Source organism: Rhinolophus sinicus, chromosome 3 (assembly GCF_057876585.1).
Source record: "Rhinolophus sinicus isolate RSI-liver-muscle chromosome 3, RSI-T2T, whole genome shotgun sequence".
Taxonomy (NCBI): Eukaryota; Metazoa; Chordata; class Mammalia; order Chiroptera; family Rhinolophidae; genus Rhinolophus; species Rhinolophus sinicus.
The window spans coordinates 197933394-197957776 of NC_142503.1; the positions used below are offsets into that span (position 1 = coordinate 197933394).

The window sequence follows — 24383 nt, forward strand, 5'->3', positions numbered from 1 at the left end:
TGCACTCAGTTACAGTGACTTGTGGTTAAAGCGATGCGTGGGTACTTTAATACTTCCTGCGTGTACTGAGTTCTGAAAGGGAGCAGGTAGCAGGCACCCTGAGTTAAGGAACTACCTCAGAGCACCCCAACTGGGCCCCTTGGAGATTGGATTTGGATTTTAGCTCCCCCAGCAGATGTGTCATTGAAGCACTTGTGCCCTGGCCTGTGTGTGTCCTCAAGGTAAGGTGTCATCTAGTGGGCGGGGGTGGGGGTGAGCAGAGGGCAGGCCAGGCGGTTCCTTTGCTCAGGCTGGCTGCTCCCCGCCCCCAACCCCACTCCCTTGTCTAACGGGAAACACTTACAGTTATCGGATGGTTTGAGAGCCCTGCTTCTTCCATCCCGGGAGTCTTGAATGCTAGCTCGTTGTAGCAGTTGAGTGCCAGGAGCTTAATTTCATGCTTCTAAACGGATGCTGAGTGCAGATTGGCAAGGCGATTAGATGATTGAGAAAGCTGTACTCAATGAGTACTTTACCTCTCACGTTGTGACCTCTTAAATGTACAATTATAATTTTTGAATTTTACTTCGAGTCAAATATCAGGCTCATGAGAATATTTTATAAACTGCCACGATACAGCAAACTCAGTGACTCAAAATGCAAACGTACCGTGTGACTTTGTGCTGTGTGCTGACTGCAAGGAAATTGACAAGCACGCTAATATCAGCTGTATTGACAGATGTCCAGGACACCATCAGGTCAAAATGTAGCCCAATCTCTTACAGCTTCCCCATCGGTCCTGTACAGGAGGATCGGTGGTCTAGTAACAGTGACCGTGTGGCTCTTGGGAATTTTGAAGTGCCTTCTGAATCATAAATGAAAAATTTAACTTGAGACACTGTTTTTTGTTTGTTCAGAGTCTGTTTTCCATTGAGTAGTTTGATGGAACTGAGTTAATCAGAAGAGCCGAGCCGTGCCCTGGATCAGTAAGCCAGGCTTTGCTGTATCTGGCAGTCAGGAGAGGTAAGCCATGGTGGCGGTCCCCTTGGAAGCTGAGAGCCCCAGTGCGAGCGTGTGCTTCTCTGGCCAGACGTGGAGCAGAGGCCCCCGCAGGTGCCCGTGGTGTCAGCGCCCATACCCTTACTCCCGCCATCAGATGCGCAGTCCTGGGGTGGCTGTATTAGCCACCCTTGCCCAGCATTGTGCCACCCTGGAGCTTCGTCCTGGTGCTGTCCCCAGGACTCCTGCCCAAGGGCCCAAGCAGGACAGACTTGTGCCGTGGGGAAGTGCGTGCTGGCAGCCCCGAGAACACGCCACGACCTGCAGGAGCCAGGCCCCTGTGTGGAGGGAGGTCCTCCTTCCTCTGTGCCTTGACCCCTTGGGGATGCCTGTGGTTGTCCCTTCCGTCCCTTTCTGTCTCCGAGCAAACAGTCGTCACTCCCTTGACTCTTGCTCTGTTCGCGTGTCTTCTCTCAGTCTGCAGTTCATTTCTGAAAGGACTTTAATTGGGGGTTTGAAGAAAATTGGATGTCCCAGTTCCTTGTTGACGTAGCACTCAATTTCCAGTAGTGTAGAAAACTAATAAATGAGCGACAGTTTCCAGAGTAGACATAGTTCTCACTGAGTATAACTTAAACGCATTTCACTTGTGGTTAGAATTCATCATTTTGCTGAAGGTGTAAATGACAAAAGTTTGACATGGTGTTCTAATAGTGAGTCAACTGTCTTGAGGATTAATCTGATTTATAAATAATACTGATAGACATATTTTCTTACATCTGAGCTGAAATAAATGCATGTTTCTAGCATATATAATATAAAAACCCAGAGGATAAGTTTACATTTAACAAGATGTTGTTTTCTATTTTTGGATTTCTTATTATTTTCCCCCTTTTTGGTAGTGGGGTTTAGGGGGAAGCATAATATTTGTATAAAGAACTGTCACCCCAGAGTGACATTTATTTTCCAAGGTGACATTGAACTCACACTGTTGGTTTCATATGGTGTTTGTGTGCTATGCCTAGATTCAAGGCCTGAGGATTTGAGGAAAATCAAGATTTTTTTTCTATCTGGTTTCCTTGTACAAGTTCTTTTAAATGTCACTTATTTTGCTAAATTTGAGTAAAGTGAGACCCTTTGGCAGAATTGTATGCCCAGTGCCTGCCCACGTTCCCAAGCAGAGTTCTCATTGGTTTCTTCACAAACAGGTGCGTCACTTCCATCCAGCAAACAGCTCAGCTCAGACACCCAGATCGTGAGTGGTCCACGGAGGGCCTTGGTGCCGCCCCCAGTCTGCTTAACAAAAGCTACCTGTGTAATGTAGCTCAGAATTCATGTCTGTGGCACCGGAAAGCCTGGCCCTCTAAAACTTGTTGAGTTGGAAGCCTGGAAATCCCACCCTCACTACAGGTAGAGAAAATTGATCTCTTCTTGTGCTGGCTCCTCTGTGATTGGGTATCAGCATGGCTGAGGAAGGCCATGTTATTCCTGAATTCCTTAAGTTCCTTCTACTTTCTTGACATCTGAGCACCAGCCAGAGCAAAGATTCCAGAGGTCAAAATAGTGGTGAGAGCCGCAGCTGCCCCCAGGCGCCCGTTTGATGCCATGAGCATCCCAGGAGGCCCGCCGAAGCCATCTCCTTGCCTGTCACTGGATGTCCCGGACCCTGACCTCAGGGGCACGTGTCTGACCTCGTAGCCCTCTGTCCTGGCTCCCGCTGGCCTTAATGCAAGTACAGTCCCCTGTAAGAGTTCAGGCCCAGCAGGGCCTGGCAGGTGCATTCATTCCACCCAAACTTTAACCCAGAGGCGGAGGAAGCCATCATTCCAAGGTCTGCTTCCATGCAGCTCCAGCCATGCTCTCCCATAGCGTGCTCTTGACGTTACAGGAGGCACTTCCTGCCAGCAGAACCCCTCTTCTGTGCAGAAGCATTTGGCTGGCTGGCTTCTCCTGCACCCTCTTACTGACCGTGGTTGGCTTTGATTTTTACCACCCAGCTGTGCTCAGGTGCCCTGGTCGCCTGAAGACAGAGTGGGTACTGGCCCTTGACAGCGGCAGGCAGGAGAGGGCGGCTCCTCCACATGCGGGTGAGAGGCTCCCAGCCTCCTTGCCAAGCCTGAGTGGTCAGCAGAGTGCCGGAGACGATGTTTAAGCCGGGCCTGTGTCGAGGCTTGATGGGAAGGATAGATGGCACACTGCTGACACACGCCATCCACTCGCCTTGTAGAAACTGGAAGGGAACGTTGAAATTGAACACTGGCCTTAGGTGACCCACAAGCTGGTCACCCCGGCCCCCACATTTCCGGCCAGCGTGTATGGGAGTCTGCAGAGAGGGTGAGCGTGGTATCACATTCACCTTAAAGCACAATGATTGATTTTCCACAAAGTGGCAAGTTTGATCAAATTGACTGCTTTCCATGAAAGACACCCAGATGCCATGAGAAACAGCACTGGGATGTCGTAGGGAGGAGGGGGCCAGTTGCCGTGCTCTATCTGGGGGCCGCACAATGTCTGCATATACTATGGAGGGGGAAAGGGCATCCGTACCAAACAACCTTTTTCTACAACATCCATAACTGTTACGAGGCTCTGTTATCTACAGATGATTGGTCAAACCATTTTCATAGAACAATTCTGTTTTTATTCGCTTTCTGGTAACTTCTGTAGGCCCTGACTCAAGGACTTAGCATTGCGTCTCATGTACATCTTTTTCTTAAACCTTTGCCATTTCTGGAATTGTCCTTGATTTTTCCTTAGCTCATAGGTCATAGATGCAGAAATATTATAGTATTTAAGGCATCCGCATCAAGCAAGACGGCTTTGCATCCAGAAAAACATTTAACAATAACTCAGTTTGAAGCGCCAAGCATGTGTAACATGGCTCTATAAAAGATAATAAACGCATAATGTTGTTAAGCTTTTTAATGCCTGTGGTTCTTGTTTGTTTCTCAAACCTCTAAGCCGCCTCTTTTTCTGAGTTTCATCACCCAATAAGCCTGGCCGAAAGCTCCTGCCTGCTGGAACGGCCCCCCACACTGCCCAGGGCAGACCCTCACAGGTTTCCTTCCCGCACAGGAATAGAAACTCCCAGGATTCAGTCTCACCGCCAAGAAATGCTTCCTTAACGTAACCTCTGAGCTCCCAGGTGGACTTAACGAGCCAGGAGGAGTTTTAATGAGAAACTCACCCACTTTTCAGAAATGACAACCAAGTGGAATTCTCCTCTGCAGTGCTAGTCCTGGGAGCCCCAGGGCCAAAAAGAAAATCTTACGAACTGCACCAGACTTTAAAACTTGATCAAATGTACTGAGCTAGTTAGGAGTTGGCCAGAAGCAGAATGCAGAGAAGCACCTTGCCGCCCCCCCACCGCCACGCTACCCCGACTGGGGCCCTGGTCTGATACACTGCAGAGTGAGGTTTACTATTATTCCTTAATTCATGTGACTTTCCCTTCTTTTTGCTCATGATGGAAGGGACTGCTGACAGGTTGTTGCTGAGGTGGCAAGTCCTGGGCCTGCGTGAGGCCCAGGACTGCTGAGGGAAGGGCCAAGGTAGAGCTGAGCAGAGGAACAGCAGTGGTGACAGATAGTGTGTGATCTTCACATTTTAGATCAAAAGCTTGGGAATTGAGGGCTTTGGAATTGCTTTCTGTGGGCACCCCCGGGTAATGGAAACCAATGTCTCTTCTTTGCCCTTGCCAGCACCTCTGCCCAGCTGTAAGAACATTTGTTGGGCCCCTAACTGCCCGGGACCATTGTGGGCACCATTTCATCTCCTCCAGGTGACCCCTGGAGGAATCCAGTGGCATTACCCGTGTCACAGATGAGGGGCACTGGTGAAGGTCCAAGAAGCTGGAATTCAAAACCCAGGCCTACCTGTCTGCCACCGCACTCTGCTGCCACTGGCATCTCAGCCTGAATTCATCTCCAACCCTTTTCATAGGAGCCCTGGTTCCTGTTTATAGAGTGGGCACTATGGCCGCCTCCTCCCAGCATGGCGTCCTCTCTGCTCTTACAACTGTGTGTTCTGGGCTTGGAAGCTGCCTCTCAGCCCCCGACCCCTGGCCCCAGCTGCTCCCCTCCAGCTTCCTGTCACTGTACCTGCAGTCTCCTAACGGGGTCTCCAGTGGCATCTCACCAGCTCACCTGAACCTCCAGTGACCTTACTTCCTACTGGATAAAACCCAAAGCTTGCACCTGTCCTCAGAGCCGAGCCCCGGGCTTGACCTGCTTTTCCAACCTCTCCGCACCTCCCCTTGCAGCTTTGCATTTCCAAAGCTCCCCTGTCCGTGAACTCCCAGGTTCACTCATTCAACAAACAGCACCAATTATGTGTCAGGAGGCCTAGTTTTCAGTGCTAATGGAACTTGCATTCCATCTAGCAGAGGAGACATGAGAAGATGATAGAAAATCTGGGTGAGTGCTATGACAACGAGGAGGGAGGGAGGGAGGAGGGCAGGGTCAGGGCCGGCCTCCGAGAAAGCAGGGCCTGGCTGGAGGAGATCTGGTCCAAGCTCCCTCTTCCAGCTCCTGCAACATGTTGCTGACGAAAGTCCCAGGACCTGGTGGCCAGAGTTCCTCTCCAGCCCTGTGCACCATTCCTTGGCGGGGGCGGCCTGCCGGTCCTCCCCTTCCCGCTCCCTGCCCTGAGCTGTCTCCCCTCCCAGCCGCCATGCCTCCCGGGCCTCTTCCCCAGGTTGCTCTGGCCGCTATGCCAGAGGGTTATTTAGTTTTTCCGCTCCAGCCTTAGATCCCCGACTGGGCCCGCACCCGCGGGTGTGCCTCCCGCTTTCGCCACTGGAGGGCGCTGTGCGGCGGCCGCTCGCGCGCCGCGCTAGGGCGGGGGCCCAGGTGGGGGCCGTGCGCGTGCGCGCGGCGAGGGGCTGCCAGGACGCCGCAAGCCGGTCCCTCTGCCTGGAGGTTTCCGGTGCCCAAGTGGGGTGGAGAAGCTTAGAGGTTACGGCTCGGCGCCCACAGCCATCCGTGCCCTCCGCGGACCTCAGCCCAGCGTGGGGGACCCACAAGGGGGGGTCATTAATTTCTCTAGTACTTGGGGGCCGCCTGCTGCTAAGCCATGGGGACACCAGCCACGTTGGAAAGGCCTTGGGATTCAGCTGGACAGAAGGGCAGATGACCTTGGGCCAGTCGAGAGCTTCATTTCCTCAGCAGAAGATGGCAGGAGGGGAGAAGGGTCACCGGGGCCAGCACCAAAGAGTCCGGGAGAAAGAGGCTCCCGCCAGCGGGGCTGCAGGGGCGGGGAGGGACAGGGTGGCCCCCAGGGGTGGCCGGGAGGTGGGGGAGGCATTTGTGGTGCCTTTGTAGGGCGGCTTGGAGCTGACGGGAAACGACAGGAGGGGCCACCTGAGCAAGACCTGGTGTTGGGAGGGCTCATGGTGCACCCCAGCCAGGGGCAGGGGTGGCCCCATGGCGCTCATGCTCGATGAGGTCAGGACTCGGTGGTGGCTGAGAGGAAGGGGCCAGAAAGAAGCCCTCCAAACCAGCCTGCGGTTTCTTACCCTCATGGCCCAGGCAGCAGTGCGTGGGGTTCCTCGTCCTCCTCCCACTTCCAAATCTTTCCACCCCCATCCCAACCCGCTCTGCTGCAGTCACCCCGTTCATTCTGATGCTGGGTCACTCGCTCTCCACCCATCTTCCCTCGTGAACTCAGCGTCGTCCTGGAGGATAATCCACCCCCGTCTTGGGGGCGGCTCCTTGGCCTCATGCTGCTGCCGACCCCACCCCAGCCTGCTGCTGCCTTCTCTTCCCTGACACCTGCCCCCTGTAGTCTGTCCTGGGGTCCTACTCTCTCACTGCCACTCCTGCCTCCCCAGGGCTGCACCCCAGCTTTCCCGGGCAGGGCTTCCCACCTGGTAGCACCACTGCACCACCCTGCTGGCCGGGGTGGAGGTTATACAGAAACTGCTCCAGCCCAATGATGTCTGTCAGTGTCCTGGGAGCGCACGGCGGCGTGGGGTGGGGGCCACCAGGGAGGGCTTCCCCGCGTGGGAGGCGAGCAGGGGACTGCATAGGCCCAGCTCCCAGCAGCACTGCCCCTTGTCTGGTGCGCGCTGTCACACTGCCTGCCCCGGGAGAGCAGGTGGGTGCCATGTCAGGGTGGTTATGGGGTCACAGCAGCAAGGAAGCGAGACCAAGGGGCACACGGTGGGTCCTGAACCTGTCCAGGTCCCTCTGAACTGACACACTAGGGTGTCTGTCACTGCAGCCACGGGAACCTGGCGATTTGGCCACCAGATCTGGGTGGCTGGTCCAGGCTGACCCTGGCTACTCCTGCGGCAGAGTGGATGCTTGGCCAGGCCCAGGGCAGCGGGGTGCTGGCGGCTGAGGACCAGGAAGGCCTTTGGGCTCTGGCACCAGCACCAACTGGCCACATAACCCCGGCTGGGCCCTCCTGTCTGGTGTCCTCCGCTGCGAAATGGAGGCTGGTAAGAGGACTGGAGGGGCTGCACAGGGCTGAGCAGCTGCCCCCCCGCTCCAAGAACCTGCCATCCACAGGGGAGGTGGGACGAGGGACTTTTGATTTATGAGAAACGACTGAATAACTCAGTGAAAGTGGGCCAGGCCGGGGCCAGTGAGGAGCGTCGTGAGGAGGATTATGCTTCACTCATTCTGTGTGCCTGAGGTCCCCGGGGATAAACAGAAAAGGGAAAGAAGTCAGTGTGTCAGCCCAATGTCAGTGCCAGAGGAGGTAGGCCGGGCTGCAGGGGATTCTGCACGCCTGGCGACCTGCACTGGAGAAGCCAGGAAAAGGTGACTCAGAATTTCCCTCAAACTGCCATGGGGACTCCATCTGTCACCATTCATTTCCTAGAGTGGTGCTGCCCACCTGCCGCTGGAGTCCTCTCTTCCCAGCCTCGAGATGCCCTTGGGCTCAGAAGCCCCCACCTTGCCTGCCTCCTCCTGCCCCTTCTAGTCCAGTTGCCTCACCTCCTCCTGTGGGGTCGTTAGGGCGTAAACCAGATCCTGTCCCTCCCCTGGGTAAAACCTGCCAACTCCTCACTGTGGCTATGATACAACTGGCTGCATGTGACAGAGAAACAAAGGAAATGCATGGAACATGGGGCAAGTGACCAGCCTTTCACAGACCAGGCTGGTGCAGTGCCCCCCAAGGCCACAGAGCTGGCTCTGACTCTACTGCTCCTGCAGGCATCTTGCCCCCATTTTATCAGGAAAAGGTGCGTTTGTCCCTTTTACAAAGCTTTTTCAGAAGCCCCAGCCACTGACTTCTGTACCTGGGACCTGTGGCCACATCTAGCTGCAAGGGAGTCAGTAAAGGTATATACTTTTTAAATTCTGGACACACCGAAGCCCAGAACAAATTGGGGTTCTATTAGAAAAGGCAGGATGCCTTCTAAGTAGGCACCTAGGAAGGTCTGCCAAAGTCCCCCAGGTACCTGTGACTGTACCCTTATTTGAAACAGGTTTTGCCAATGTAATTAGTTAAATGAGGTCATACTGGAATAGTGTGGGCCCTTAAGCTAATGACTGGGGTCCTTATACAAAGAAGAGACAAACGAACAGGGGAGACAGCCATGTGAGGATGGAGGCAGGGTTGGAGCGATATGCCTAGAAGACAAGGATGGCCAGCCACCAGCAGGTGCTGGAAGAGGCAAGGAAAGATCCTCCCTCAGAACCTCCAGGAGCCAACACTGCTGACACTTAATTTCAGACTCCTGGCCTCCAGACCTTCAAGAGAATAAACGTCTATTGTCTTAGCCTACATCTCCAAGATAACTGTCAAGTGCAAAAAGCAAAGAACAGAACAGTCAGTACCTAGGCCACACTCTGTGAGGAGTGGGGACGTTCCCACGTGCTGGGATTTGCCCAGGACGGGAAGTCCTCCAGGCCTCGGCTCCAGGGAGGGGCCTGCCGGCCGGGAGGAGGTAGGGACCAGGTTTTCCCCTTCAATGCACAACCTGGGTTCCGTTTGCATTTTTTTCTCCCCACGTTAATATATTACTTATTCCACACAGAATAAATATAAATTCAAATCAGGGAGAAAATAAATTGTCAAATAAATTCACAACCCCCCTCCCAACCCCTCCTCCCATCTGACTTTGGTAATGTTTAACCATCAGTGTTCAGGGTGGGAGTGGGGGACCCTGGTTTTTAGCATTTACCTGGGTTTTCAGAAGAAAGTGAGAGAGTCCAGGGGGACCTCATGGGAGAAGGAGCTGCTGCCTGGGACCCCAGGAAGGGGACATCCTGTGATGTGCCTGAGTACACTTCACCCTGGGGTCACCAGCCAGCCCCTTCCTGGCCTCCTGTCCCTGGAAACTGAAGATAAGCCCAATGTCACAGGCTGGCGCTGGGGATTAAATGGGGTGTAAAGACCCAGGAGAGCTGCTGCTCCCCTGGAGGGAATGCTGGGGGCCCTCCTGCCCTCCCTGTAGGTGGGTGGAGCTTTTTGGATCAGCAGTTGGGAAGGAAAGAGGCTCCAGGTAGACAGCTTCGGAGATGAGAGGGAGATACAGTGCCGAGAACTGACTCCAGGAGGCTGAGCATAAGTGGGGGTGGGCAAATGAGGCCTCCTGCAGGAAGCTCTCATGGACCTCTTACGTAGGCTCGGTTAGGTCTACTCTCCGATGGACAGATCCATTCACCCTTCAGAACTCCACTTAGACTTCCCCTCCTTTGGAAGGCCATTTCTGACCTCAGCTAATGTCCTTCTCTGTGCCCTCACCATAGCTTGGTACTCCCAGAGCTGACGACACACGTTGCCTGCCCTGCCCAGAAGACGAGCTTCCCAGGCTTCCCATCACTGGGAGAACCAGACATCTGAGGAGAACCTGCTGAATGCTGAGAACTCATCCAGCATGTTTGAGCTTTACTCAATCCTCACACCTCCATTAGCCCATTTTGCACATGAGGAAACTGAGGGTTTAGACGTATCCCAGAGCTTGCCCCAGGTCACACAGCTAGGGCTGCTGTCAGGGCCCAAGAGCACACAGACCACCAAGCCGGCCCCTCTGACTCCAGGGAGAGGTGCACAATGAAGCCCCTTCCTCAGTAATACACAAAATGAAGTCCGACCCTCTTAAAAAAAACAAAGAATGTTTTATTCCCTTGGTGTTTCTGTATAATAATGACACCCCGTGTACAGGGTGGGAGTCTTGTCTTCCTTGACCACAGGCTGCCTCCCAGGAGAACGTGTCACGTTACCCAAGAGGCTGAACCCCGTTCAGGGCAAAGGAGGCCACAGTTACCTCCAACCCGTGCAAAACCATCCACCTCCCCATCCAATCACAGGACCACACTGTATGGGATGTGCCTGGGTGCCCCAAGCTCACACCACAGCCCTGGTTTCTAGCAACAGGTCCAGAGCATGGGCTCAGATCCTCCTCAGCCTGGAAGGGCCCAAAGTGGCCACACCTTTGCCCTCTAACAAGCCCCCCCCCCCCCTTCACGGCCTCATAGGAAACCAGGCACTGAGATTGCCCCAGAAAGACACCATCTGCTGGGGACTGGGGACCCCATACTATCTCCCTGCTGACCCCTCTGCACCTCAGGGAACCCTGGCTGGGATATTGCCGACCCATGTCCCCATTTCACAGATGCACAGCCTGAGGACAGAGGGTAAAAGAGACTATTCCCTATTTAACTGTTGAGATCTCCTCCCACTGGCCTGTTCTGCTCCCCCACTCCAGTCCTCAGGAGGATATGGAACCTCCAGCAAATCCCGTGACTTTTTGGTGGGTCCCCAGGTCACCCTCCATCGGGAGTGGCAGTAGTAGCGGTATTCCCAGCAGTGCCATATGGAGAAGCTGTGGTGCATCGGCAGAGGATTCCGTTCTGATAAAGGCACCTGGAGCTGCCTCTCTGTCCCCAACACAGAGACTGGACAGGTGGCCAAAAGTGTCCTTGGAGTTCTGCTAGGCAGAGGATGTGCAGAGTCAGTGAGTCACTGGGCAACAGCCCATCAGTCGGTCATCAGAGACCCCATGGAGATGATGGGTGGGATCCCAGGGAAGGGCTGGCATGTCGGCTGGGTTTCTGGAAGCTTCCAGGTAACAGTGACAGGCGCTGCACAGGCCTCACCTGAGCTTCCCGACTGCATAATGTGGGTATGAGGATCCCTGTGTCACAGCTGAGAAAACTGAGGACGTCAGGTTTGTGGCCCAGGTCACCCAGCTGATGAGTGGAATCCAGCCCACGGCGGGGGGTGGGGTGGGGGGTGTTTGGGTGTCTGGGCTGGCTGATCGGCCAGGGGGGCCAATCTATGTCTATGTTGGGTTTTTGAAAAGCAGCCCTGGGGAGGTCACGCCTTATTCGCTGGGGACCGGGCGTCACAGGCTGGAGTGCTGAGCCAGCGAGGGCCCCGCCGGGGCAGAGGAGGCAGTGGGCACGGCCTCACCCTCGGGCAGGTCCTCCTGGCTGCGAGCATAGGTGAGCACGATGGTGACGGTGGCGAAGGTGGCAGCATTGACTGGGAAGGCGCGCAGCAACGTAGACGCCAGCCCGCGGGTGAAGACGCGCCAGCCCTCGGCCTGGTAGCTCTGCCGCATGCAGTCAAGGATGCCCCCGTAGCGCGGGGTGCCCCGCAGCCCATCGGCCTGCAGCCGCGACTTGACCACGTCCATGGGGTAGGTGGAGAGCCAGGACATGATGCCTGACGTGCCCCCGGCCAGCAGCAGCTTGGGTACGAGCAGCCGGTCGCCGGGCTCACAGCCCAGCGCGCGCGTCAGCACGTCATAGGTGAGGAAGTAGACGCCGAAGCTGGGCGTCTCGCGCAGCAGCGTGGACACCATGCCCCGGTTGACGCCGCGCAGGCCTTCGGACCGGTAAATCTGCACCAGGCAGTCCACGGAGCCCCGGTAGGTGCGGGCCGGGCCCGCGTCCTGCACCTGCAGCCGCGTCTTGGCCAGCTCCATGGGGCAGCAGATGACGCACTGGATGGCGCCCGCCGCCGCGCCAGCCAGAAACTGGTTCAGCGGCGAGTCGCGGCCCAGAGCCCGCAGCGTGTTGCCTTGCACGCCGAACACCAGCGCGTTGATGAAGGTGAGCCCCATGAGCGGCGAGCCCAGGCCCTTGTACAGGCCCAGCACCTGCGGGGCGCACACACAGGGTCAGGCCCCTGCGGCTTGGGGGAGGGGCGCCCAGCCCACCCCCACTCCAGGGAACCTCCACGCAGATGGCGGCGGCCCCAGCCCGCCCTAGGTGCTCATGAGGACCCAGCAGAATTTCATGAGAACCAGAGTCATCAATCTGAGAGGGCTGGGCATTCACACCTTCCCATCTCCAAGGCCCTGATTCGCCCAACAGTCCCCCTGATTCTTCCATGGGCCCTCGCACTGTCCTACAGGCTGGTTTCCTGCCCCCACCCCCACCTGCCAAGGCCACTTACGCTCTCCTGCTTGATGATGGACTGGAAGCAGTGCCAGGTCCCTCGGTACTGGGGCTTTTCCATGCTCTGGACCTGAAGCCGCACCTGGAAGGGGAGGGCCCAGTGGAAGGTGGGCAAGTTGGGCCAGAGCACCCAGCTCCCGGGGCCTGGCACTTAGGGCCGCCGCAGAGGCTCTGTCCAGGAGACCCGGTGCCAGACCCACAAGGCAGGGAGCCAAGGAGCTAGCTTTCTGTGGCTTTTGGAATTCCAGGCTGGGGTGAGACCAGATCTGCCTCTTCAGGGAGGGGTGTCAGTGAACAAAAAGCCACAGCCAGCCAGCTGCACTGGATGACACCCCAAGAGGGCAGGGGATCCCCAAGACTGCAGGTAACTACAGGGTAGGTATATAGATGTAGATGTGAACAAAACCAACTCCAGCTGTGTCCCCGATCTCATTTCATTTTTAAGTTTCACGCTGTGACCTCGGACCAACCCCACTGTCCTTCACAAGCGTATCAGAGCCTTCTGGTTGATGGTTATCTGTGTTCCTTAAAACGTAGCCAGGAATATTTTTGTTAGCAGCAGCAAGGATGGCATGACAATGGAGATAAATATCACGCTGGTAATAGTGTCTGTTATAAGCAACCATCCATCACAAGACCACCAGGAGGGTTGGCCCCCAGCACGACTGCAGTGTCCATCCCTTTGTCCTGTCAGTGATTGGTTGCCAGGTTATACTATAGAAAAAGTACAGTAATGGGTCTGGTTGCGGAGAATAATCTGCGCCAGACTGCTGGTCATCTGTCCGCTCCGACCCAATCTTCCTGTAAGTAAATCACCCTACAGTAAATTCTGTCATATTCCATGGTGTTGTCAGTTTTGTCTTTCGGCCTGAAGATACCTTCTTGGTACAGTGGCCATGACACCTCTGCCTCTGTTTTCACCCGCTGCAAGGTACTGACAGTGGGGCGTGAGCACCTCCCGGCCCTCTCCACTGTCCCAGTGGCACACCCTGGCTGGTGCTCACGTCCAGTCACTCAGTACCCCTTGGCAGGGCATGGCACGTGGCAGCAGGAGTCAGCACTGAGCCTCGGGGTCCTGCTCAGGTTCTGTCCCCTTGGGAGAACAGTGGTCCTAAGTTATAGTAAAGCCGTGACAGGAGAGCAGCTGACACCTCGTGGGGGACCACGTCAGCAACTCTGGGGCCCAGGGATCAGGTGCAGCGGTCCCGTTCTCATTGTGAAAGCCTTCTTTGTTAAGCAAGAGCTTATCTCTGTGCTTGATACACGGGCCCCACAGTGCAGAGCGCAAGGAACCTTTCCTGAACTTGAGTGCAGTCCCCTGCTCTGACTCAGAAATTGTCATTATGGCCAGGGCCATGACGTGAGCACCCATCTGTGCTGGGAAGCAGGACAGGGGCCTCAGGCGTAGTCATCACCGGCCCAGGTGGGTTTGTTGCTCCCATTTCAAAGATCGGGAGACTGAGGCTCCAGCAACTTGGCCAACGTTGTCCTCTCAGGGACACGAGCTAGTGGGCGCCGGGTGGGATGGGGGGTGCCAGCTGGTGAGAACAGGTGGATCTCCTACTGGCAAAGGCACTTACAAGGCTCTACAACTGGCAGGCACTGCAACTGTCACCCCAGCACCATTCCCACCCAGGCTGCCAGCTCTACCAGGACTTGGCAGGGGAGGGGTGAGTTTTCAGAGAAAAGCAAAACCACTTGTTGAACTTGAACGATGTATGAACCCCATGAGTTCCGTCTGGCTCAGGTGGTTTTCATTTCCCTTCAATGTTCTGGGGACTCTGGCAGGACATCTTTCTTCCTTTGTGGCCCCTGGAACTAAGAGGGCTGTGCTAGCAAAGATGACATGAAGTGGGGCTGTCCCCTCCTGGGGTTGCATTTTCATACACTCCAGCAGTGTCCTTAATTCTTTGCAGGCTGAATAGTTTCGTGCCCATGCTCAGGACATCTCGGGTCCAACAAGAGACCACAGAGGCCGCTCTCCCCTTTGTTTCTGACCCCTGGGTCTGGGGTAAGCCCTCACTGTGTGGGAGGACAGGTGTGGGGGTGAATTGTGACCCAATGGCCCACATCTTATAATATCTAGAGCTGAAAGTCTTGACATTTTGGGGTGACAGGATCTCATTTGAGGATTGATGGCTTCACCCTGGAAAAGTGGTCATTCTCACACAAACCCAGGAGTCTGCTAGCTGCCCCCAGAGCTGGGAGACCCCAACATGAAGACCCTCTGATCCAGAGGGACTGATTTTTCTCGACCAGCCCTGCCCAGGGCCCCAACCCAGGGCCTCTGCTGGCCCCAAGCTCATCTCACATCCTCCCTGTCCCCTACTAGTCCCGGAGGGAACTCTGGGGGGCAGGGGAGGGGCAGAGCAGGGTGGGGTCCAGACCCAGGGTCTGATTCAGCGAGGACAGAGAAACAAAGCATGGGGTTCACCTGGTCTTGGGGGTGAGGCTTACACTCACCGACAACAGTTACGCTTTTGCTATGATGGAGACAGCTTCCAGCTCAGACAGTAAAGGCGGTTAAAGCAACACAAAATTTCAACATCACATCTGAGCAGAGCCCCCCAGGCCAGCCTCTGGCCTCCCTGTCCCCTCCCCTGACTTGGGACGGCCCCTCCCTGGCCAAAGCGGGCTTGGACATGGTGTTCCTGAGTCATGTCACGTCCCCTAAAGGACAGAAAACTACCTTCATAGAGAAACACGTGTGAAGGCGGTGTGTCTGAGGACAGCAGCTGCGGTTCTAGGTTCAACAGAGGGAAACCAAATTTTGGACTCAAATTTTGTTCCCAGGGGTCTGGAGGAACACATTTTAAATGTCCCAGCCATGAGACAACATGACTGACACGGAACGTATGTCTCCTCACACATTCCGAGCACAGATCTAATTACATGAGGTTCAGGAAAAGGGAGATGGACCATGGCACCGGGAGTCAGGCTAGTCAGGACAGGGGAGCGTGGGGGCTCCCGGGAGGCTGGCCTTGTTCTCTGCCCGTGTTTCATAGCTTTGTACACTCAGCATGTGTGCACTTTCCTACATGTACTAAATTTCAATTTCAACCGCAGAGCTATGAAGTAAACCCCACTTTTGCAAAAGCAAGAACATGTACGGGTTTGTATACATTTCTGTTTTTCAGTAGAAATCATTAACAAGGGTTGGGCAAAAGGATATATGAATGACTGTTTTGTTCTGTTTTTTTGTTTTTTAGTTGATATGCCTCCATTATGGTTACAAGTTTTTTACAACCTATACGGCGCTTGTAACAGCCAACCAAGAAAACCCATATGTACCTGATGGTTAAAACACATTTAGGGAGTACCTTTCTATTTACTAGATGGGGTGCTGCCCAATTCATGAATCATTCAATAAAGCCAATTAGATCTTTAAAAAAAAGAAAAACCACATTTGAAAAATATCCCACAGGGGACACGGTGGAGGGGGGATTCTGAACGTACAAGATGTGAAAACCGATTTGTCTGGTGAAAGGAAATAACTTGCTTTTCTACATTGCCCAATTTTCTTGTAATGAGAATGTTTAATGTTTAATAATGGAAAATAGCTAGTAAAAAAATAAGGGCATTATAACATTAAATTAAAACCAAATAAGTGTGATCCATGCCTGGCGCAATGTAATAAATAGTGTGTGAGCCCTTGGGTGGGACAGGATGGGTCACAAGAATTGAGTGACAGTGGTGACTACTGGGCGGGTTTTCTCCCCTTCATCATAAAAAACAGCTTTTTACAACAGGTTTGCCCAGATGTGATACTGGGGGGCCACAGTAGCAAAAACAAAACAAAACAACAACAAAAAGGCCCCAAATGGATGTCCTCCCTCCAGGGGCCAAGTAATGGGGGTTCCCAGGGGTATTAGCCCAGTGGGTGGAGAAGCGCCTGCACCTGAATACTGCGGGGGTGCCTGTCATGGCTCAGGAGATCAGAGGGAATTGGGGACACCAGGACAAAGTGCTCCTAGGCTGCTGGGGACTGACTGAGGGGCCGGGTGAGAGCCTGCAGAAGGCCTGGCTGGACCTGGGCCAATCACCGCTCAGAGGGAACTCTGCAAAGCTGGGCTGAGGAAGTGAATCACAGGCCCTTCCTGGCTGGATACAGCTTCAAGAGGCATTTAGCACACGTGACCACAAGACATAAACACAGCGCAACGTGGACACTGCCACGCTGTCCTGGGCTGCTCCGGCAGCCCTGCACGGAACTCAGGGGCCGCTGCACAGCCAGAAAGCCCGGCCCTTCCACCTCCTCCCCAAATTCACCGACCATGGGATGAAAGGAAAGCCATGCTCTGCAGAACCGGCATTTCATCCAGCAGAAATCATACTGCTGAGCTGGCACAGGGCCTCAGTAATCTTGCCCAACCCCTTACGTGCAGAGGACGACTGGGCCCAGATGTAAAGTGAGGGCCCACGGTTACTGAGCGGTGGGCCTGGACCCACACAGGCCCAGGGACAGGACATTTTCAGGTCTGAGCCAAAGCATAAGACAAGGCCCTCCCCCGCCCCACCCCCCCAAAAAAAAAGACAAGGCCCTCAGGCCTGTGCTGGAGGGAACTGCAGCCCCGAGTTCACAAGTCCTTTTCTTAGCCAAGGAGCACCCAGGTTCCTGAAAAAAAAAGACAGGAAACAAACCCAGCTGCGAGTGACGGCCTTGCCCTGGCTCTGCCCTTGCCTTGGTGGGAGGAGGTGCCAAGGTCAATGTTTAAGGCAGCAGAAAGTCTGGCCTCACGCCCTGCTGCTCACTGTGGTCCTGGCTCCCCAGTGGAGCTGGCAAAAAAGGGTCCCGACATAAAACTGTAATAACGGGACAATCGCGGTGGGACCAGCTATCGGGAGAACATGGATTTCCTTGGTTTGCACACTGAGGCATCGGGAACCTGGGACGCAACGCTGTACGTGAGGGGTTTATGGAGGAGGAAGTGAGTGCCTGCCCCACGAACCCCGGCAGGCGCACTGTTGCCCTGGGGAAGCTGCTGCTCAGCTTCTGGACACTGACGATCACCGCTCTGTGAAGGTCACGGGCATGGGAACCACTGACAAGTTTTGACTTTTACGTATTTTTCCTCTGAACTTTTCTTTCCAGAAGCTGTCTGGAGGAGCTTTGCTCTGGGCGAGGGGAAACCAGCCCCTTGGTCTCGATTGGCCAAACCCCAGGGTGGACCTCAAAGTGCAGCCCCCGCTGGGAGGTGGGGGGACAGACCCAAGAGAGGCCCACTGGGCTCCGTGGATAAGCGGCCGCCCCCCGGGCGCCACAGAGAACCCTGATTCTACTGTATTCCGGAGCCTGTGGGAAGACATTCAAGGTGTTCCTGAGGGTCAGCAGAAAGGGGCCTCCGGCCGCCCAGACCCTGCAGGCCTCTCGCCCATGTCTCTACTTCCACAAGAGCCTGAGAATAAAACTGTGCCGAGACTCACCTTGACTGTGTCAAACGGGTGTCCCACCAGCACGCCTGCCACACCTGGAGGAAGAAAGGAGGGCTTGTGACGCAAATGCCTGAGAAACCTGCAGCGTGGGGTGGGGCTCCAGGGAGGACAGCGCAGGGGCTGCTGTGTGCCTGGCTCCTCTGGCAGCCCCTTCATCCCCGTGGCTGGGAGGTGGGGAGCATGTGAGGGGACATCCCCAAGGTCAAGTCAGGATCTGTCCAACTCAAAGCTGGTGTCTCTCCCTGCCCCGGTGCTCCCTGCAGTTGACAACAGAAGTGGTCCCCTGGGAGGCTGCACATGCTATTTCTAAGATGCCTCTATCGCTCCAAACATCTCCAGCATGGGCAGGGGGCTCCAGACATGTTGGACTTGGGGCCAGACCCTCACCCAGACTGAATTTTCCCTCTGTCACTCACCAGCTGTCTGAGTCTCATGTCACCTGTCCAGTGGTGAGCATGGACCTCCTCCAGGAGAGCCCCCGGGAAGCGCCCCACCCTCCCCACCCCCAACCCGCGTGCATCACAGGTGCTAGTTGATGGCTCCCTTCCCCTAGTGGGAGCTGCCTGGTGCCCAAGGGGGCAGTTTGGGACGCTGTAGTCACACTTGCTTAGGTATGGGTCCAGGCCATGTCGAACTCCAGCCCCCCGGAAAGGACAAAGGCTCACAGATACTGGTCAGAGTCCCACATGCTGTATGTGGTATACACATCCCTGCGAACTTGGTAGCCTTTTTCCCCGCTTCATGGAGGAGAAAATGAGGCTCGCTGAGTAACTGGCGAGCCAACGCCCACGCTTTCCTTCCTAGAATTTCATGTCCACATCCTGGAGTTCTTTTATTTCCAGGAGTGTTTATGTACAATTAAAACAGCTAACATGTGTTGAGTAACAAACAGTAACATTTCTGCCTAGTGGTTACGGTTCTTAGTTTTACACCTGTATTACTTCTCCCTCTTATTTCCTCCAAAGAAAGGACTGTTAGCCCATTTGCTAGATGAGGAAACCAAGGCCCAGAGAAGTAACATGTCCACACCACACAGCTAGACAGTGGTGGATTGGAACCTGTAACACATGGGGCAATGCCCTCTAAATTGCAGGTCATCTGCAAAATCTACTGCTTTAAGGCTATCAGTGAACAGTTCTGTGTCTGACGAGGATTCCAGACCCAGGCCAGAAAGGGTGGCTGTGTCCCAGAAGTCCTCTGGCTGCCAGTGTTGCATGAGAAATGTGCCAGTGTTTCCTTTCTTGTGTAAATAATTGATTTATTTTGACAGGAAGCCTCTGAGAGTTTATCTGTAGATTTCAGGAATGTCACTGGAGGTGCCAAGGGTGTGTCTTTTTTCTTCAAAACAACCCTGCCCGGAACCCCACCAGCCCTGTTGTTCTGTAGCCTTGCGTTTTTCTGATCAGAGAAAACTTCCACCATTATTTATTTATTAGTCATCGTCATCATCTCTAGGCCTCCTTCTCCTTCTGGAACCCCTAACACTCGGGCGGATGAGAACACACCCCACACCTGTCTTACCCGCAAGACAGCAGCGTTTCTGGTCCCGAGACACACTTTGTTTCTATTCCTTTGAGATCTACCCTTTTTAAAAATCATTTCATATTTTGAATTTTCTCAATTAGAAAATCCTAGCTGTACAAACTCTTTTCTTGGGCTGTAACTAGATCTCCTTGGGTTTGGAAATCTAACATCTGCCCACAGCGTGCGGCCTGGCCTTCCTTCTTCCTTCAGTGAACCAAGGGCCCCTCCAGCCCTCCAAGCCCCTTGCAGCCAGGCCCAACTGTGGCGTCCCCAAGAAGCATGTGCTGGAAGCGTTGGAGGGGGTTGGATAGTCTTGCCTCTGGCTCTAGACTTGCCCAGGTGCCAGCAACAGCCTTCATCAGCCTCTGGGATGGGAGGAGCAGACCCTCGCTCACCAGCCTCTATTGGGAGGGCCCCAGGCAAAGACTCCCAAGGGCAGACATGTCATTCTCACGTTCTCCCTTGACTGGTTTCAGTGCCCTCAGGCAAGGGGCTGGGTCCCCCTCACCCAGAATGTCCACAGGCATGAGTGGAGTGTGGGGCCTGCCTCCACCAGGGCCTCCAGTCCCCAAAGCCTTATCCCTTTAACATCACAGACACCTGACAGCCAGGACGTCCTGCCAGGCCATCTCCCTGAGAGGACACTGAAGCCCACAGTCGCTCAGCTCCACAGCCAGTGCCCACTGCTCTGCATAAGCTGGACTCTACGGGGGAACCCCCATCCCATGACCCTCCAGACCGGGACAGGGGACCACTGCTGGAAGCACCCGGCAGTAGAGGTGGTAGGTGGGGACACCAAGATGACCGACCTGTCCTCCCCCGGCAGGGATCCCTGCCTACCATTGGCCTTTTCTCCTCCTGTCCATGCCTGCAGGAGGCAGACCCCCATCCAGAGCTCGGGCTCTAAGCGGGCAGAAGACCTGGGGCTCAGCCCTGTGGGGGAGTGCAGGTAGGCATTCCCACCCTTCTACCAAGCGCAGCCTCCAGGGACTGTCAATCAAGGCCCCAGCCAGCCTCTCCAAGGGCAGGGTCGAACAGGTGACCCATACTCAGACAATCAAGCTGATGTGCCAGCCTCCCCCAACAGGGAAATCTGAATCTCGAAGGACCCCAGGCTGCCGAGGAGAAGCACCCCCATCCTCTGTCCGGAGTCTCCAGTCCTTGCAAGGAGCCCAAACTTGAAGGAACCAGACAGGCGTCTAGGCGCCAGGCCCCAAGGAGTTGCCCGAGCACTTCCTGGATGGCCCCTCTGTGCAGGCTAGGCCGTGCCAGGGGCCCGAAGGCGGGCCCGGGACACAATCAGGTCATTGTCCCGTGGGCTGAAGGGGAGAGGACGCCCCTGCCCTGCTCTGTAGGAGCATGCAATACGACTTTGCACTAGTACGTCCCCTTCTCAGGGCCTAGGTTTCTCCTGGGTCAAATAAGACCAGAGAAGGTCCCTGGGGAGCAGAGACTGAGGACCCTATCTGTCCCCTCCCAGGCATACAAAACCCTTGTTGCAGCCACTTCCAACCTCATCCACCTGGGAGGCTCAGGTCTCAGCTAGCTCACGACGAGGAAGTAGGTGAGCACCATCCACACAGGCTTGCATGCGGACCCTGGTGGGACGGTGCGGGTGACCAGTGAAGCACCTACTGCTTGGCAGGGCGCTGGACCCTCGGGCCTGTATAGGATTTTTTCCAGGTAGGCCTGGTGAAGATGGGCTTTCCAGGAAGGGGCCCTGCCTGAGCAAGAGCCCAGAGTGACTGAACACGTGTGTCTGGGAGGACGGGTCTCTAAGCAGGCCCGGCCTTAGGATGAGTATTCCTACCCCACGCCCCAAGTGCCCAGGACACCTGCAGGAACACAGAAGGAATCCTGCCCCTCTGGGGAGAGAACTCACACTCCCCAAGAAGTTGGAAAGGGGCCCTGGGACAGCCCCCACCCTCCCAAGCCACCTCTGTGGGGGGAGCGGTGAGTAGAGGAGAGCTGGGGCCCAACAAGGGCCAGAAGGAGTGACAGACACCAAAGGGAGGAGAATGGTAAAAGCAGACAGCGGGATCTGAGGGCTGGAGGAAGCTGAGCCCTGGCTCAGCACAGCCCCCTGCCCCTTCCTGTCTCCTCTGGTGCCTGAGCTTGGGAGAAATTCTCCACTGATTTGCCCAGATCTCTGGGGTTTCTCGCCCTCCCTCAGGCTCCAGTCCTTGGGTAACAGTTTGGGAGGTTCTTAAATCCTCTCACTGACATCACCCCTGGCAGACTCCCTTCTCCGCAAGCCTCCTCTCACCCAGGACAGCAAGCTCACGCCACACAGGTTTCAATGCTTATGGTCATGACTGGTCATTCCTCTTTCCCCAGGGTGCCCACCACTGGCAAGTGCTGGAGGAGAGAAGCGCCCACCCGGCTTGGAACTCCTAGCCAGCCTCTCTGCCCCGGAGGGCCTGCCACATATGTCAGCTCATGTCACCTCATCCCAGAATCCCTGATAGGGAAACCCGGCTCCCAATTAATACCTGTTGAATAAATGAACTCTCCAAGGAAAAGAGGAGAAACTAAAAGCCAAACAGGGAGGTTTGGTGCCCTACGCCCACGGTCGGGCCATAGCAGAGCTGGGGCTGCACAAAGACTCAGGCCCTCACCGGGACACTGGACACCAGCGCCAAAGCCCGGCCTCGCTGAAGGTGCCCCACGCCGGTGACACGTCTGCGTGAGCCCTAGGACTACCGCAAGCGGCGTGTCAGGCCCATTCTGCCACCCGGGTGGAGGCCGCCCACCATCACTTCACTACACGGCGTAGGCAGCGGGCCGCGTGCCAAAGCGTGACTTGGCGCCCGGGATCCAGCCGGCGCCTCTCAGTGCCCCTCAGGCCAGCCTGCTAGGAGGTTGTCGGGGAGCCCCAGCCGCGCCCAGATGGCTGCGAGGGTGAAGGGGTGGAGCCAACCTAAAACTTCTCGGGTCCGGGAGCGAACCCTGCTGCGGGTGGGATGCGGCGCTAGGGAGAGGCGCTCCGGAACAAGGGCGAGGAGAGGGCCGGGGGCAGCGGGCACCCACCTGGCAGTCCGTGCCCCGCCTCCGCCAAGCCACCGTGCAGCCCGGGGCCCCACACCTCCCGTCCGTCCGAACGTGCCCCGAGGGACTTAAAAGAAAGTCGCCCTAGCAGACAGTGCGCTAAGCGCCCTCGGGCCTGATGTCCATTCACGCCCAGAGAGCCCTGTGAGACGAAAGCTTGTCATCCCCCTTTTTACAGACGAGGAAACCCCAGCCGGAGAGCAAGCCGCTGGGCCGAGTTGGCCTCCCATCCCGGATACCTGGCTCCGACCCCGGAGATTCGGGCGCCCGCTGTCTGGGGCCCCCGCGCGCGTCCCGCCGCCTCCTCACCTCCAGCGCATCCAGCCAGGAAGTCGAGCGCCATTGCCAGGTTCCCAGCGAGGCCGCCCTTCTTCCACGTCCTTCTGCTTCTCCGACCCTTCGCCGGGCTCGTTGCCGTCGGGGGCACCACGGGTTTGCTGGGCTGGAACTCAGCAGGGCCGCCGCCTCCTGGCGCGGAGCTCCGGGCAGACCGGGGTCTGGGGGCGGCGGCAGCTCAGCGCGCGACTCCTCGCCCAGCGTACATGCCTCGCCCGCCGGCGCGCTGGCCCTTGCCTCTGTCCGCCGGGTGCCCGGGGTCCCTTACTTCGGGCCGCAGGCCCCGCCCCTCGACCGCGGCGACTTGGGCGGGTGCAGAGAGCAGCCAATGGACGGGCGAGGTGCGGACAACGCCCCGGGGCCTGCGCGCCGCCGCCGCTTCTCATTGGCTGAGCGTGCCCGGGTAGGGCGGGGCGCCGGGGACATGGCGGGGGCACTGGCGAGGCGCAGAGGCGCTGCAGACAAAGAATGGGGGTCGTGAGCCCTCCTGCGCTGCTCGGGGTGGGAGAGGAATTGGGTGTTCGCGGAAGCAGGACCGTGGGGCCCGGCCCGGGAGTCCACACCCTGACTGTGGCCTGCTCGGCCCAAGATGCTCCTGGCGTGCGCGATGCGTGTCAGCTGGGCGGGGCGTGAGGTGCGCTGCTCCGGACCCGGCCCAGGAACCTGGGTTCAGATCCCAACTCTGCCGCGGAAACAGCGTCCTCGCCTGTATAATGGGGACACAGCCGCGAAAACAGGCGTGGAGCGCCAGCATCCTTCAGGCACGAAGGCTCGGGCATAACTAGTTGTGATACTCTAAGGGCGGCGAGTCGCGCCCTCGGGTAGCCTTCGCCCTCCCGCCTGCGCGCCCAGCTGTTGGTGGTCCTGGGGCTCTGGTCGCCTGGCCCGACACGCGGGGTCTCGGGGTCTGAGCATTCCGGCGTTTCGGGCGGCGGGGAACGAACCTGACAACGGGAGGGGGCCTGGGGCGAAGGGCGCGGCCAGGCCCTCGGGAGCCGCGAAGGCGGTGAAGCGGGGGAGGTTCCTGGACGGGGCGGACAGCTGCGGGGCGGAACGGGCCCGATCGCCGCGCGTCCGAACGCGATGGCCAGGACGCATTGTGCCCGGAGGGGGCGGGCGCCGGACTGCGGCTCTGGGAGGCTAGGGGACCGGGTGAGCCAGGCGACATGGGAGAGCTCTCGGTCACCGCAGGTAGCTGGGCGGCGGCAGGAGGAAGGGGTTAGTAGGAGCCGAATCCGCCGCCGACGCCCTCCCACCCCACCCTGAGGCTGGGCTCACTCCTTAGTCCCTAGGGAGTGTCCCGGTCGGCGACTTCTCCCTGCCCTCCTCCCCCAGCGCCTCATTAAGTCCGGACAGTCCGGTTGGGGTCGAGCTTGGTTGGGTGCTTTCTCTTTCATAGTGATAGTCAAATAACACCCTCAGGCCGGGGCCCAACTTCCTTCTTCACCCAACTGCGGTCAGGACCACACTCTTCGGAGTTTCCCGGTGCAGAGCACACAGTTCTGTTCTAGTTTTACAGTTTCTGAAATTGGGATGGGGATTACAATGGATATGCATCTCATGGACAGGTTTTAATGATCTATATTTGGTACTAGGGGATATATGTCAGGCATATAAGTATTGAAGCATGGTCATACAGAAGCCACCCATCAGGTGTGATTTCCTTTCCTTCTTGGAATCTAAATAGAACAATCATTAAGC

General features: G+C 56.4%; 1 protein-coding gene across 1 annotated transcript; it reads right to left on the reverse strand.

Annotated features, from left to right (window-relative positions):
• Positions 1–10032: 10032 nt before the first annotated feature.
• Positions 10033–22959, reverse strand: SLC25A29 (solute carrier family 25 member 29). Its single transcript, XM_019751571.3, has 4 exons — positions 22656–22959; positions 17766–17809; positions 12340–12423; positions 10033–12040 (listed from the first exon to the last, which is right to left on the reverse strand). The coding sequence occupies exons 1-4, from the start codon at positions 22687–22689 to the stop codon at positions 11282–11284; spliced, it is 921 nt and encodes a 306-aa protein (XP_019607130.2). The 5' UTR covers positions 22690–22959; the 3' UTR covers positions 10033–11281.
• Positions 22960–24383: the final 1424 nt, after the last annotated feature.

What these genes read in the sequence shown, in the direction of transcription:
- SLC25A29 (XM_019751571.3), bottom strand. Translation starts at nt 22,689, where the DNA reads ATGGCGCTCGACTTCCTGGCTGGATGCGCTGGAG. An exon ending in CCTGGCTGGATGCGCTGGAG is followed by an intron (nt 17,810 to 22,655) that starts GTGAGGAGGCGG and finishes TTCTTCCTCCAG; the next exon opens with GTGTGGCAGGCGTGCTGGTG. An exon ending in ACCCGTTTGACACAGTCAAG is followed by an intron (nt 12,424 to 17,765) that starts GTGAGTCTCGGC and finishes CTCCCCTTCCAG; the next exon opens with GTGCGGCTTCAGGTCCAGAG.